The sequence below is a fragment of the Mustela erminea genome, chromosome 8, assembly GCF_009829155.1.
Source record: "Mustela erminea isolate mMusErm1 chromosome 8, mMusErm1.Pri, whole genome shotgun sequence".
Classification (NCBI taxonomy): Eukaryota; Metazoa; Chordata; class Mammalia; order Carnivora; family Mustelidae; genus Mustela; species Mustela erminea.
Genome location: NC_045621.1, coordinates 58,817,817 through 58,831,886, shown reverse-complemented (window position 1 = coordinate 58,831,886; position 14,070 = coordinate 58,817,817). Strand labels below are relative to the sequence as shown.

General features: G+C 35.2%; 1 protein-coding gene across 7 annotated transcripts in view; it reads left to right on the top strand.

Annotated features, from left to right (window-relative positions):
- The window catches only part of KCNH7 (potassium voltage-gated channel subfamily H member 7), a 494,539-nt gene that overhangs the window by 412,100 nt on the left and 68,369 nt on the right, over positions 1 to 14,070 (top strand). For all 7 annotated transcript variants that reach the window (XM_032355760.1, XM_032355759.1, XM_032355758.1 and 4 more), the window contains one exon: positions 7,159 to 7,584. In XM_032355760.1, coding sequence (XP_032211651.1) covers positions 7,159 to 7,584 — 426 coding nt within the window. The remainder of the gene's footprint in view (positions 1 to 7,158; positions 7,585 to 14,070) is intronic.

The following is a 14,070-nucleotide window of genomic DNA, read 5'->3' as shown; positions in this document are numbered from 1 at the left end:
AATATAATAATATAAACACATTTTATATTTATATTAAATATAAATATATATTAGATATAAATATATAATTATATTATATATCATACAATTATAATATATTATAATTATATATAATACACAATTATAATATATAATTGTATATTATATTATTGCATGTAATAATTATTATAATTAATACTAATTATATAATTGTATAATATATGCAATTATATTATAATTATATTATATATAATATATATAATTATATATTATAATATGATATTATTATATTATAATTGTATATTATATACAATTATATAATTAGTATTAATTATAATAATTAGATATAAATATATAGATATATATTAAATATTTAATATTTTATATGAATATATAGGTATATATTAAATATTTAATATATAATATATGTGTATATACTATAATTATATATGAATATATAGGTATATATTAAATATTTAATATATAATATATGTGTATATACTATAATTATATATAAATTTTATATATTTATATAAATATATTTTATATGTATATATTTACATATATACATATAATTATATATGTATATATATTTATATATGTATATATACATATAAATATATTTATATTATTATATTAATGTATTATATAAATAAATATAATGATATAAATATATTATATATAAATGTATATATTTTTATATTATATATATTATCTAGAGTCACAGATGAAAACAAAACAAGACAGCCAGATCCAGAGAAATTAAATTACCAGAAAAATTGTATCTGAAATTTAAACCCAGTTCCTTACATTTAAAATCTAGGGTTCCTTCCCTTATTCTATAAATGGGTGAAACTCCATAGATTTGTATTACCATGAATGGCTCTAATAAAACTCATTATTGAAACCACAAAGAAATAAATGTTTCCTTATTCCTCATTCTTATCTTGAAATGCATTTAGTTCCCAAATATACCCTTCTTTTCAGTCTCTGCCACCTCCCCTTAATACAGGCATTTCTGATCTCTTCATTTATCTATCTTTCTTAGTACCAAAGTCCTAATTTATCTCTAAGCCTCTGATCCTACCTCCTCTGGGTTCTCTTGCTTTCCATTGCCAGAAGCATTTATCTAAAACTTAATTTGGTTACCTTGCCTTCTCTGTCTGGTAACCTTTAATAATTTTTAAACCAATATTCACAGAAAAGAATATTCTCAAAGGGCCATAAACTCTCCTAGAAAATCTTAAAAACTGTGTATGTTGGTGAAAACTCCAAATAATCTTCTGACTCAGTAAGATAATCACTTAATAATAGAGTGCTACCTGACTTCACTGCCTATGAGCACATTTGAGGATTTTTTTTTATTATGTTATGTTAGTCACCATACAGTACATCATTAGTTTTTGATGTAGTGTTCCATGATTCATTGTCTGTGTATAACACCCAGAGCTCCCTGTAATCCGTGCCCTTTTTAATACCTATCACGGCTCACCCATCCCCCCAACCCCCTCTAAACCCTCACTTTGTTTTCTGGAGTCCATAGTTTCTCATGCTTTGTCTCCCACTCCAATTTCTCCCCCTTCATTTGTCCCTTCCTTCTCCTAATGTCCTCCATGCTATTCCTTAAGTTCGACAAATAAGTGAAACCATATGATAATCGACTTTCTCTGCTTGACTTATTTCACTTAGCATAATCTCCTCTAGTCCCATCCATGTTGATGCATGTTGATGTTGATCCTTTTTGATTGCTGAGTAATATTCCATTGTATATATGGACCACATCTTCTTTATCCATTCATCTGCTGAAGGGCATCTCAGCTCTTTCCATAGTTTAGCTATTGTGGACATTGCTGCTATGAACACTGGGATGCATGTGGCCCTTCTTTTCACTACATGTGTATCTTTGGGGTAAATACCCAGTAGTGCAATTGCAGGGTCATAGGGTAGCTCTAATTTAATTTTTTGAGGAACCTGCACACTGTTTTCCAAAGTGGCTGCACCAACTTGCATTCCCACCAACAGTGTAAGAGAGTTCCCCTTTCTCCACAACTTCTCCAACATTTGTAGTTTCTTGCCTTGTCAGGTTTTGCTATTTTAACTGGTGTAAGATGGTATTTCAACATAGTTTTGACTTGAATTTCCCTGATGGCTAATAATGATGAAAATGTTTTCATGTGTCTGTTAGCCATTTTAAAATCATCTTTGGAGAAGGGTCTGTTTATGTTGTTTGCCAATTTTTTGAATTGATTCTTTGTTTTTGGGGGTGTTGAGTTTGAGAAGTTCTTTATAGATCATGGATATCAGCCCTTTCTCTGTAGTATGATTTGCAAATATCTTCTCCCATTCTGAGGGTTGACTCTTTGTTTTGTCGACTGTTTCCTTTGCTGTGAAGAAGCTTTTTATCTTGATGAAGTCCCAAAAGTTCATTTTCGCTTTTGTTTCCTTTGCCTTTGGAGACATATCTTGAAAGAAGTTGCTGCGGCTGATGTTGAAGAGGTTACTGCCTATGTTCTCCTCTAGTATTTTTTTTTTTTAAGATTTTATTTATTCATTTGACACAGAGAGATCACAAGTAGGCAGAGAGGCAGGCAGAGAGAGAGAGAGGAGGAAGCAGGCTCCCCACGGAGCAGAGAACCCGATGCGGGACTCGATCCCAGGACCCTGAGATCATGACCTGAGCCGAAGGCAGCGGCTTAACCCACTGAGCCACCCAGGCGCCCTCTCCTCTAGTATTTTGATGGATTCCTGTCTCATATTGAGGTCTTTCATTCATTTTGAGTTTATCTTTATGTATGGTGAAAAGAATGGTCGAGTTGCATTCTTCTGTATATAGCTGTCCAATTTTCCCAGCATCATTTATTGAAGAGACTATCTTTTCTCCATTGGAAATTTTTTCCTGCTTTGTTGAAAATTAGTTGACCATAGAGTGGAGAGTTCATATCTGGGTTCTCTACTCTGTTCCACTGGTCTATATGTCTGTTTTTGTGCCAGTACCGTGTTGTCTTGGTGATCACAGTGTTGTAATATAGCTTGTAACATAGCATGATGCCCCTAGGTTTGTTTTTCTTTTTCAACATCCTCTTGGCAATTCAGGGTCTTTTCTGGTTCCACACGAATTTTAGGATCATTTGTTCCAGCACTTTGAAAAATGCTGTGGGTATTTTGATTGGGATAGCAATGAAATAATAGGTTTCTTTGGGCAGCATAGACATTTTAACAATGTTTATTCTTCTGATCCATGAGCATGGAATATTTTTCCATCTTTTTGTGTCTTCTTCAATTTCTTTCATAAGTTTTTTATAGTTCCTAGAGTATAGACCCTTTATTTCATTGGCTAGGTTTATTCCAAGTTATCTTGTGATTTTTCATGCTATTGTAAATGCTCTAATTTCTTTCTACAGTTACATTGTTAATATATAAGAAAGTAATTTATATCTGTGCACTGATTTTGTATCCTGCCACATAACTAAATTGCTGTATGAGTTCTAGTAATTTGGGAATGGAGTATTTTGGGAAGAGAGAGAGTTTGACATCTTTGCCAATTTTAATACCTTTTATTTCTTTTCGTGGTCTGATTGCTATTGCAAGAACTTCTAGTACTATGTTGAACAATAGTGGCGAGAATTGGCATCCTTGTTGTAGTCCTGATCTCAATGGAAAATCTTTTAGATTTTCCTCATTGAGAATGACATTTACTGTGAGTTTTCCATAGATGGATTTTATGAAGTTGAGGAATGTTCTCTCTATCCCTATACTCTAAAGAGTTTTAATCAGGAAAGGATGCTGTATTTTGTCAAATGCTTCTTCTACATCAATTGAGAGAATCATGTGGTTCTTGTCTCTTCTCTTATTGATGTGTTCTATCACACTGATTGATTTGTGAATGTTGGACCACCCTTGCATCACAAGGATAAAGCCCACCTGGTCATGTTGCATAATCCTTTTATGGTACTGTTGGATTCTATTAGCTAGCATCTTGTTGAGAATTTTGGCACCCATATTCATCAGGAATATTGGTCTGAAATTCTCCTTTTTAATGGGGTCTTTGCTTGGTTTGGGGATCAAGGTAATGCTAGCCTCATAGAAAGACTATGGAATTTTTATTCTATTTCTTTCTTTCTTTCTTTCTTTTTATTTTTGAAACAGCTTCAGGAGATAGGCATTATTTCTCCATTGAATGTTTGGTAGAATTCCCCAGGGAATCCCTCAGACCTTGGACTCTTGTTTCCTGGGAGGTTTTTGATTACTGCTTCAATCTTGTTACTGGTTATTGGTCTATTCAGGTTGTCAAATGAGACCTCGTGGTGCTAAAGTGTGCTGTATAAATAAAAGTTTTCAAATCATTGGCTAGTAAAATTCATGAAAGAATTGAATGATAAAACACAGGCATACCCATGCAGAAGTCAAACTTGTACCATTTAATTTGGTATCAATTAGTGCAAATGCATTTTTGTCCATCAGCAGCATAAGACAGCTTGTAATTCCTCAACACGCAAGACGTTATTTCATGCCTCCCAACCTTTGTTCTGTTTCCTCTGCCTTAATAGTTTTCCTTTTCCAGTTTCCTCATCCCCCAGCTACAGTCTTGTTTTCTCTCCTCTCAGTGTCTCACTTCAAGGGACATCTTTCCCTGAAAAGTCTCTATGGAGACCACCCCCTTCATCAGCTCCACCACCAACCCAGAAATGGGTGGACCTCAGTAGAGCTTGCATTCACCTGCATGTTTCTTTCTCCCAGTAGGCCATAAACTGCAATGTCAGGGACAGTATCTTCCCAATTTTTCAGTCTCCAGCTCTTAGCACAGCAGTCCTCTGTTAAAGGAATGCTTGCATATGTGTGATGATGGAAAGGGCTCCATCCACAGTTTTCACTTCTCAGGGGATGCTCCGTGGTGCTGGATGCATTCTAATTAAGACTTCTGCTTAAACAAGCATTCAAATTGCCCTCTGTGGGAGGTTGGTATCAGAAGCACGTCACTTAAGCAGGGAGCAAACTCAAATACATATCCCTCTCATTAAGAATGACTTTTTGGTTGTTGCTGTTCTCGTTGGATAATTACATACCCATTTTTTCTGAGAGAAATTTGTGAATTTAGGGATTTGGAAATATCTCAGTAGGTTAAAAATTTTTAGCCAAGTTTTGTCAGAGTGCATAAAAGAATCTACTGAGAGAAAAAACTGGAAAGATAGCATGAGTTCAGGTTTTAGATGACTTTGAGAGGCAAAATAAGGTTTTGGATTTTACTTTGTACACTCTGAATCTCCCCTGTTTTTTTGCTTTGTTTTGTTTTGTTCTGTTTGTTTTTGTTTTTGTTTTTGCTTTTTTTTTTTTTAAGAAAGGGATATTACATAGTAACACCTTAAGAGATGAAGAGATGATCCTACAAAATATTATGGGCTAGTTTTCTGTACTGAGCCTAAGATTGGAGTTTTAACAGTCTGCAATTATCAACAGTCTGCAGTAATCAACTCACAGATTTTCGAAACATTATTCTTCTTTACAGTTAGAGATAGAGATTGAGATCTTGGATTCTAAAGATTTTCAATATTTCAGAAACAATGAAATCACTTTATTTTCCAGATTTCTTTTTTACTAATAATTCCTGTCCTTTCTCATAGTATCTTAAAATAAAGCCCTGTTTCCTGTTCAAATTTACTCTGGACTGAGAAAAAATGGTTAGGTTCTGTATTATTATGATTTTTTAAATTTAAGTTAAATCGGTTTAGCTGTTATTTTAAAACACCTTTGTCTATTTTAACTGAACTCTTCTGTTATATTTAAAAATCTGTTGTATCTCATTTGTGGTTGTTATTAAACTTCTCAAGCTCGTTTTAAGATAACAATAGTAACTCATTATATGTGAAAAAAATGTATGAGATATGACAATGAAAGTAAGATTTAAAATTGAAATTTGCCTATGCTATTATTATAATCAAGTTAAAACCTACAGGGATAAAATTACCAAGAACAGAGAAATAATACTCTTTGATGAACCAACAGGGATTGTCTGAGGTTCTTGCTGAAAAGCTGATAATATATTAGCTGTATTTAGGAGAATCTAGCCTAAGAAAATTTATTTAGTGAAATTAACTCCAAAATAGAGACATTGCATATATGTGGGATATTCATAATACAAGAGTGTCACCCACTGCTTCCTTAAAACATGACTCTATGTGCTACTTGTGGAGCCATCAAAACTTTTTAAATTTTTGTACACTTCTATATTAGGACTAATTACATTTTTGGGGTCATGAAATAACATTTTTGCTTTTACCTTTGTTATTGAAACTTAGTCTAAAGTTACCAACTCATGATCTTTTCTTCTGGGCTTTGATTCAGGTTTAGTTCTCATTTTTTTCAGATAAACTTAAGATTTTATAAGATGAACTACTTTAGTCTACCCAATGTCTTATCATGTAGAATAAATCCCAGGGCTTACGTGCCTACTGGTGCTAATAATCTTACAACATTACCAGATCAATATTCTGAACATTTCCTTGCACCATTGTCTCTTTGTAATTCTCTAAATGTGATGGAGGAGTTTGAGTGAAAGTACATTTGTCCCAGAATAGAAAATATTCTCTCAACCTTTTAGGAAAAGGACTCTTTTGTGTTTATTTTAGACTTATGTGCCTTTTTTCCTAATTTTAAAAACAGATTGCAGGTGAGAAAATTATAATTAGAGATTTGAATGAGTTGTGTTTAATTTATCAAGGTTTAATTATAAATTAAACGTATATAAATTAAATATGAACATGGATCCATGTAGGCTGCTTCTGTTCATTACAGACAATCCTTTCTGAGGTTTGAAAACTGAATTACTCATATATCAGAATGATTTTATGATTTTCTAAAAACAGCCATGTATTTTTATTTCTGAGTAGTAGTATGTTCCAAAGAACCAGTAACCACTCCTTGCTATTTCGGTGACAATACTCATTACTTTTCAGTGAAAATAATATTTATCAAGAAAAACGACTGGAGTTTTCTGGGGTCAAATGTACTGCAGAATGGCGGTTTATGTTGGGTCCTTTAAATGTATGCCATTTTCATACATACTTCACAATTGCCTGCATCCTGCCTAACAGATTTTGATGCATAATTACCTTACTTTTTTATAGGTCAGGAGATCAAATAATGACATTTTTATGTAGTGTGCTATTTTTTTTTTTTGCTCAGGTTCTCTCTTTAGGAGCGGATGTCCTACCAGAATATAAACTGCAGAGCCCACGCATCAACAAGTTTACAATATTGCACTACAGCCCTTTCAAAGCTGTCTGGGATTGGCTTATTCTTCTCTTGGTCATATACACTGCTATATTCACGCCCTACTCTGCAGCCTTTCTCCTCAATGACAGAGAAGAACAGAAAAGACGAGAATGTGGCTACTCTTGCAGCCCTTTGAATGTGGTGGACTTGATTGTGGATATTATGTTCATCATAGATATTCTCATAAACTTCAGAACAACGTATGTAAATCAGAATGAAGAAGTGGTAAGTGATCCAGCCAAAATAGCAATACACTACTTCAAAGGCTGGTTCCTGATCGACATGGTCGCAGCAATTCCATTTGACTTGCTGATTTTTGGATCTGGTTCTGATGAGGTAAGTTACTTCAGAATCTTATTTTCTGAAAGATTGCTATTACAAAAGTGAATCTATTTCAACTGAAAAAAAAAAAAAAATCCCACAAGCGGTTGCTTTACAAAATTCCCGTATCTCAGAGATGAACTTCATCTCATTGGAAATGCTATAAAATGAAATGACATAATTTTGCCACTGCAAACACTTCACAATTCTCTGTTTTTGTTAAGAGATACTAAAGACTATCTTTCAACCAAGAAAGCAAATTTTTGGGAAAATGTTTCATAACATGTAACACATTTCCAGGCTATAAAATCTCCCATGTTAACTTCATGGATATAAAACTGTCCAAGTTGATGATGCCTCTTTCTTTTTTGACTCATAATTGTGGTTTGAGACAGCAGGAACTTATTTCATGCTCAAATTATGTGGAAGAAGCATCTTCTAAAATGTCTTGTTCAAAACTCTTTCTCTTGGGGCACCTGGGTAGCTCAGTGGGTTAAGCCCCTGCCTTCGGCTCAGGTCATGATCTCAGGGTCCTGGGATCGAGCCCCACATTGGGCTCTCTGCTGAGCAGGGAGCCTGTTTCCCCATCTTTCTCTGCCTGCTTCTCTGCCTACTTGTGATCTCTGTCTGTCAAATAAATAAATAAAATCTTTTAAAAAAAAACCTTTCTCTTAAATAATATCTATATTGGAAAATAATTCTTGTGTTCCCAGTATCTTATGAAGTTGGAAACTTCAAGGAAATATGACAAGTATATGTACAGAGCATTTTCTGGTTAAAGTCCATAACTTTAACCAGATTCTTAAGGGGTTCTTTGATCCATAAGCAGTTAAGTTCTCCAACAGCCCCCTCCATTTAATTGCCACAAATTCTTATTGTAAATAATCTTCCTGGATTCTGTAATTGAATGACTTACAGAAGATGTGAAAGTAGTTCTAAGGGAGTAGCTTGAGAAAGATAACCTCAGTGTGTTTAATTTTAAAAATTCAGGGTGCTTTTCTACCTGAGAACCCCATCTTTGCTTTTTGTTCAAGAGGAGGTCAAATATCAAATGCCTCCTGCAGATGTTTGCTCCCTGACCATAAGAGAATCCTCCACCACCAAGAGGAACAATTGGTTTGGAAGTAAATTATCTCCTGTAGATCATGCCTGTTGAACTCTGGGCAGTTAAGAACAAGGCAGTGAACGGGCACCTGGGTGGCTCAGTTGGTGAAACATCAGTCTCTTGGTTTCAGCTTTGGTTGTGATCTCAGAGTCCTAAGGTGGAGCCCTGTGTCAGGCTCCATGGAGCATGCTTTAGAGAATCTCTCCCTCTCCCTCTCCCTCTGTCACTCTCCAGCTCATTTTCTTTATCTTTTTCTTTCTTTCAAATAAATAAGTAAAATCTTAAAAAAAAAAAAAAAAAAAAAAACAAGTCAATATGTTCTTCCTGGATTCTACAAACCTTACACAAAGCCTCAAGCCTGACTCTCCTCATCTGTAAAGATAATAATATTAATAATAATAATATTACTTCCCCACTTACATTGTTTTATTTATTTATTTTTAATTTGAGACTCTAATGAGATAATACACGCAAAACTCTTAGAAAAATAATGAGAAAAGGTTAGTTGCTGTTAAACCAGTTGACCATTTCATGTTAGATATTCCTAACTTCGGTTGTTAATTAAAAAGCAAGAAAAAAAAACACTTCTTGATACTTACTTTTATGAGTTTCTTACAATGGGTGATCCATGTATGTACATCAAATAAGTTCTTACTGATAAAAAAATAGAGTAAAATCTCATGCTTTCAAATTTTAAAATATGTAGACCAAATTAAATTTCAATGTGGTGGAAATAAAAGAATGAGTGAAAAAATAAATAGGTTAAATAGGATTGTTAGGGGAAGTTAATTTACTGATGAGATTTCATCAATAACAATCAAATCAGTATTTGAGTATGCTGATTAAAACCATTAAGGTAGAATTTTTAGGATTCAACTTTTGATTAGTTTACTTCCAGTTACTATATCACTTGAAAATAATAAAATTAAAATATCTGATTTAGATAATCACTATTTCAGACTGGACTTCAAGAGCTGAAACAAAAATTAATTGTGATTCACATTAGTATAGGAGGAAATAGTTTCTGGGAAAAATGGTGTCTAGACTATTTTTTCCATGTAGCATCAAGAAAAAGGTGAAGTTTGCCTCAAAGAAAGCAATACAACTTCTCTAATCCCATGTGCTTTCATGGGTTCTCTGATGGTCCCAAACCTACTCTTCGTTCTTTTAAGATGTGATATGATATCGGAAGAGTTCTGACTTTGGACTTGGACTTAGGTCTGACTCTCCTCTTTGCTACTTACTTGTTATATTTTGGCAATATATTTAACTTGTTAAGATTTCATTTATTTTTCTGTAAAATGGTGAAAGGTACGTTATGATTTTAAAAAATAAAGCAGCACATATGAAAGACTAACTCAATACCAGGTAGGTAGTAAGTGCTTGCTAAAAGTTACTCCTCTTCTCTTTCCCATCCCTTTGGATTAAAGTCTGTTTCTTAATGAAGTCTTCCCTTAAACTCACATGTTACCATAGTAATCTATTTATAGTAATCTATAAATACCTTAATAATTCAGGTATTGAACAAATACTTATTGAGTGTTTATGATCTTACAGTAGTTATTTGATTAGCTAGTTGCAGTTAGGAATCCTGAAGAAATGGGAGACAGAAAGGAAATATGTTGAGGACAGTTATTAGGTTGCAAAGGACCATAGGGCATATTTTAGAGGGAGGTATGTAGGCATCAAGGATAGCAAGGGAAGGCATGGGTCTGGAAGGCGGTTAAGGGTGTCAACTATTGGGGTGAGTTGGCTATGAGAGGTAACAACAAGACCAATGATGAATTGGACTACTTTATACATTTTTCAAGAGTAACAATGAAGATACTTCTTTAATATGCAAACTATATTATGTAACTATAATCAGGCTTTTAAAAAATATATATTTATTTGAGATAGAGAGCAAGTGAGGTGAGAAGCAGAGGGAGAGGAAGAAAGAGAGCCCTCAAGAAGACTCTCTGCAAAGCACAGAGGCCAATCAGGGGCTCAATCCCAGGACCCCAAGATCATAATCTGAGCCGAAACCAAGAGCCAGATGCTTAACTGAGTATCTGAGCTCAGTTGACTGAGCAACACAGGCACCCCTACAATCAAGCTTTTAGTTAAGTTTTTCAATACATAGTGATAGTTCAGAATGATACTTTTCCAAAAGTGTATAATGTCTTGTAGTAAAAGTATTAAAAACATTTAGCTTCCATTTTTGTTTCTGGGAAAAAAAGAAGAAAAATGCTTCTAGAAAAAAAAGAGATCTTATATTCAAAGGAACTAATTTGGGAAGTTTTATCACATGAATATGAAAAAAAAAGAAAACTTTTTGGGATATTTGACCCCAAACTAAATGGCAAATCCTAAAATCATTAAGCTAGAGGTCACTCTAACAAGACATTATCCAGTGCAATGTTTTTTCAGACTGAGGTATCATAAAGGTGACTGAAAGAGTTGGCCTGAGTTCAGAGGCCCTCAAGAATTGACATCAGGACAGATTGATAAGACTCAGAGCCATCCACCTCCACTGTAAAAGATTAGCTTGATTGTATCCACTACACCAACTGGAGTTTCATGTAATTTTTTTTTCTTTTACAAATTTTAATGAGAATTGGCTTAACTCATTTTGCCATTTCCAGAAAGTGCTATGGTAACCTTTACTCAAGTAGGTTCATTCATTCTGTAAGCATTTATTAAGAACCAACTACTGCCAACATGCTAGACCCTGCATTTACAGAAAGAATAAGACAAGGACCCCACTGTCTGGGAGATTACAGTCTACAATGAGAATAGCCGATGAGCAGAGAGTACTATCTGATAAATGCTTTAATAGTGCCATGTACAGGGGGACATATGAACATGGAAGGGGGGGTTCCTGAAAACCAGTGGACATCTTTCAGGTAAAAGGGGTGGGGAAGTCATGCCAATTGGATGGGAAGCCCATTAGAAGTATGGAGCTATGAGGTGTGGTTCCCAGTCCTATCAGACCCAATATTACAAATATTTTATAAAGCCCCTTTTATTATTGTTAAATAAAAATCACAAATAGAGGGGCACCTGGGTGGCTCAGTAGGTCAAGCCTCTGCCTTTGGCTCAAGTCATACTCTCAGGGTCTTGGGATCGAGCCCTGCATTGGGCTTTCTGCTCAACGGGGAGCCTGCTTCCCCCTCTCCCTCTGTTTGCCTCTCTGCCTACTTGTGATCTCTCTCTCTCTGTGTCTAACAAATACATTTTTTAAAAAGTCACAAATAATACAGCCTTTTATTTTCATTTTAACATAAGGGTTGAATATATATGTATGTGTTTATATAGGTATATATGTGTACGCATACACATGTACAGGTAAATATGTATATCTATGCATATATTAACATATACACACACCTAGAAATCTCGTGACTGTGATAACAACAAACATGGGCTGACATAGGTATGCTATATATACACAGTATACAATACCACAGGACTTGCTGTCACTGAAGATATAAATTTCTAGAACAGTAAACAATTCCTACTGAAGGTCCAAACTAAACAAGTTAATTATCTCTCAGTTTTCAAGGTAGCTAAATTCCTGGATATTTTAATGAATATTAAAATGTGCAAAAGTTAACATCTGTTTAGATGTAAAACCCAGCATTGAAGCTCAAAAAAAAGTTTAGGTATTGCCAATATGAATGACTGTGAGACACTGAAAAGTTATATAGGACACAGATAATTTTTCTGCTGTTGGAGACTACTCTAGGCATTATAGGACTACTTACCTCACTGTACTGGGAAGTAAGGAAAAATTCAGGAAGTGGTGTCAAATACTATAAAGACATAAAGTGGGATGAAGGCCGGAAATAAATCAATAAGTGTGTCAGTTCACTATGCTGAAGTGGTGTCAGGTCAGACGTTTGCCACAGCCAAATGGAAGTGGCTTCAGAAATTAACAGGAAGCATGTAGGGCCCCTTCTTGCTAGAATCTTGGTAATAAAAGCAGGTGGGAAAGGCAGTACTGGAAGGCTACACCTGGTGAAGGAAAGAGTTACTGTTTTTTTTTCAGATTTTCCCCTTAAGAAGTTTATGAGCTGACAAGAAAAAGCCTTGTGATGCAGAATGACTTCCACAGGTGGCTAATTTGAATGAGGCGATTAGGAAGATTTGGGGGGGAAGTGCCATTTGAGTTGAGACTTGACCAGAAAAAACTGGTCTCTTGAAAATACATGGAGAGCATTTCAAGCAAAAGAAAACACTACTGGGGCGCCTGGGTGGCTCAGTGAGTTAAGCCTCTGCCTTAACTCATGCTCAGGTCATGATCTCAGGGTCCTGATATCGAGCCCTGCATCGGGCTCTCTGCTTGGCAGGGAGCCTGCTTCCTCTCTCTCTCTCTGCCTGCCTGTCTGCCTACTTGAGATCTCTGTCAAATAAATAAATAAAATCTTTTTTAAAAAATTTAATGTTTTTAAAAAAAAAAAAAAAAAAGCCCACTACTGAAAATGGCCCAACTGGGGAACAAGCTTGGTGTTAGAGCAGAGAGGCCGGTGGCAGCTGGGGTGAACCATAGTGAATTGGGAGTTGAGTGCTAAGACAGGAGGATGCAGTGACAGGGACCAAATCACATGCAACCGTGACATCTGGGGCATTTGAGGTTTATTCTGGCTGCAGTGGTGCCTTCCGAGTGGGAACAACATAATCTAACAGACGGTTTTAAAGACCTCCTGGCTGATGGTCTGCAGACAATTTAGTCAGGGTGGAAGCAGGGGAAGGCTTCTTCAAGGCTTCGAGCTTTTGCTATAATGCAGCAGGAACAAAACAGCAACAGCTTGGACCACATGGTGGCAATAGAGGTGAGGAGATAAAGACACATTTGGGATAGAGTAGAGGGGAGCTGTTAGGCTTGTTGATGGATTAATATTGTTGGAGGAGTAAGAAACAAAGCAGAATTAATGATGGTTCAAAGATTTTGTCATTTCTTTCTTTTTGTTTGAGATATTTTGAAGGATGGAGGTCCTGAAGCAACTTTCCAGATAGGAAAAACCTGGTGAGAAGAAGGTGCATTACGGGAGTGAAATTCCTGTTTGGTCCATGTGAAGTTTGAGGTGCCCATCAGTCATCTGAGTACAGGTGGCATGTAGGCAAGTCAGGGACTCCATGAACAACTAGAAAGATATATATGTGAGTGTAAGAAATAGAAGCGAGCTCCATTAAATTATGAATTAGATATAATCATGGCAAAGATTGGTTTAGACCAGTGATTCTCCCTCAGGATCATGAGCAGATTTTGATGTGGATCTTATAAAAGAGTTTGGATCATATTTGGTAGGTCTAAAGTAAAACCTTGAAAACTTCATTTTTAAAAGTGGCAGGAATTTCTGCTGTTTAGATATGCAAGATTTGGTGGCCTTATCTGGATCAAAGAAGAAGTCCAT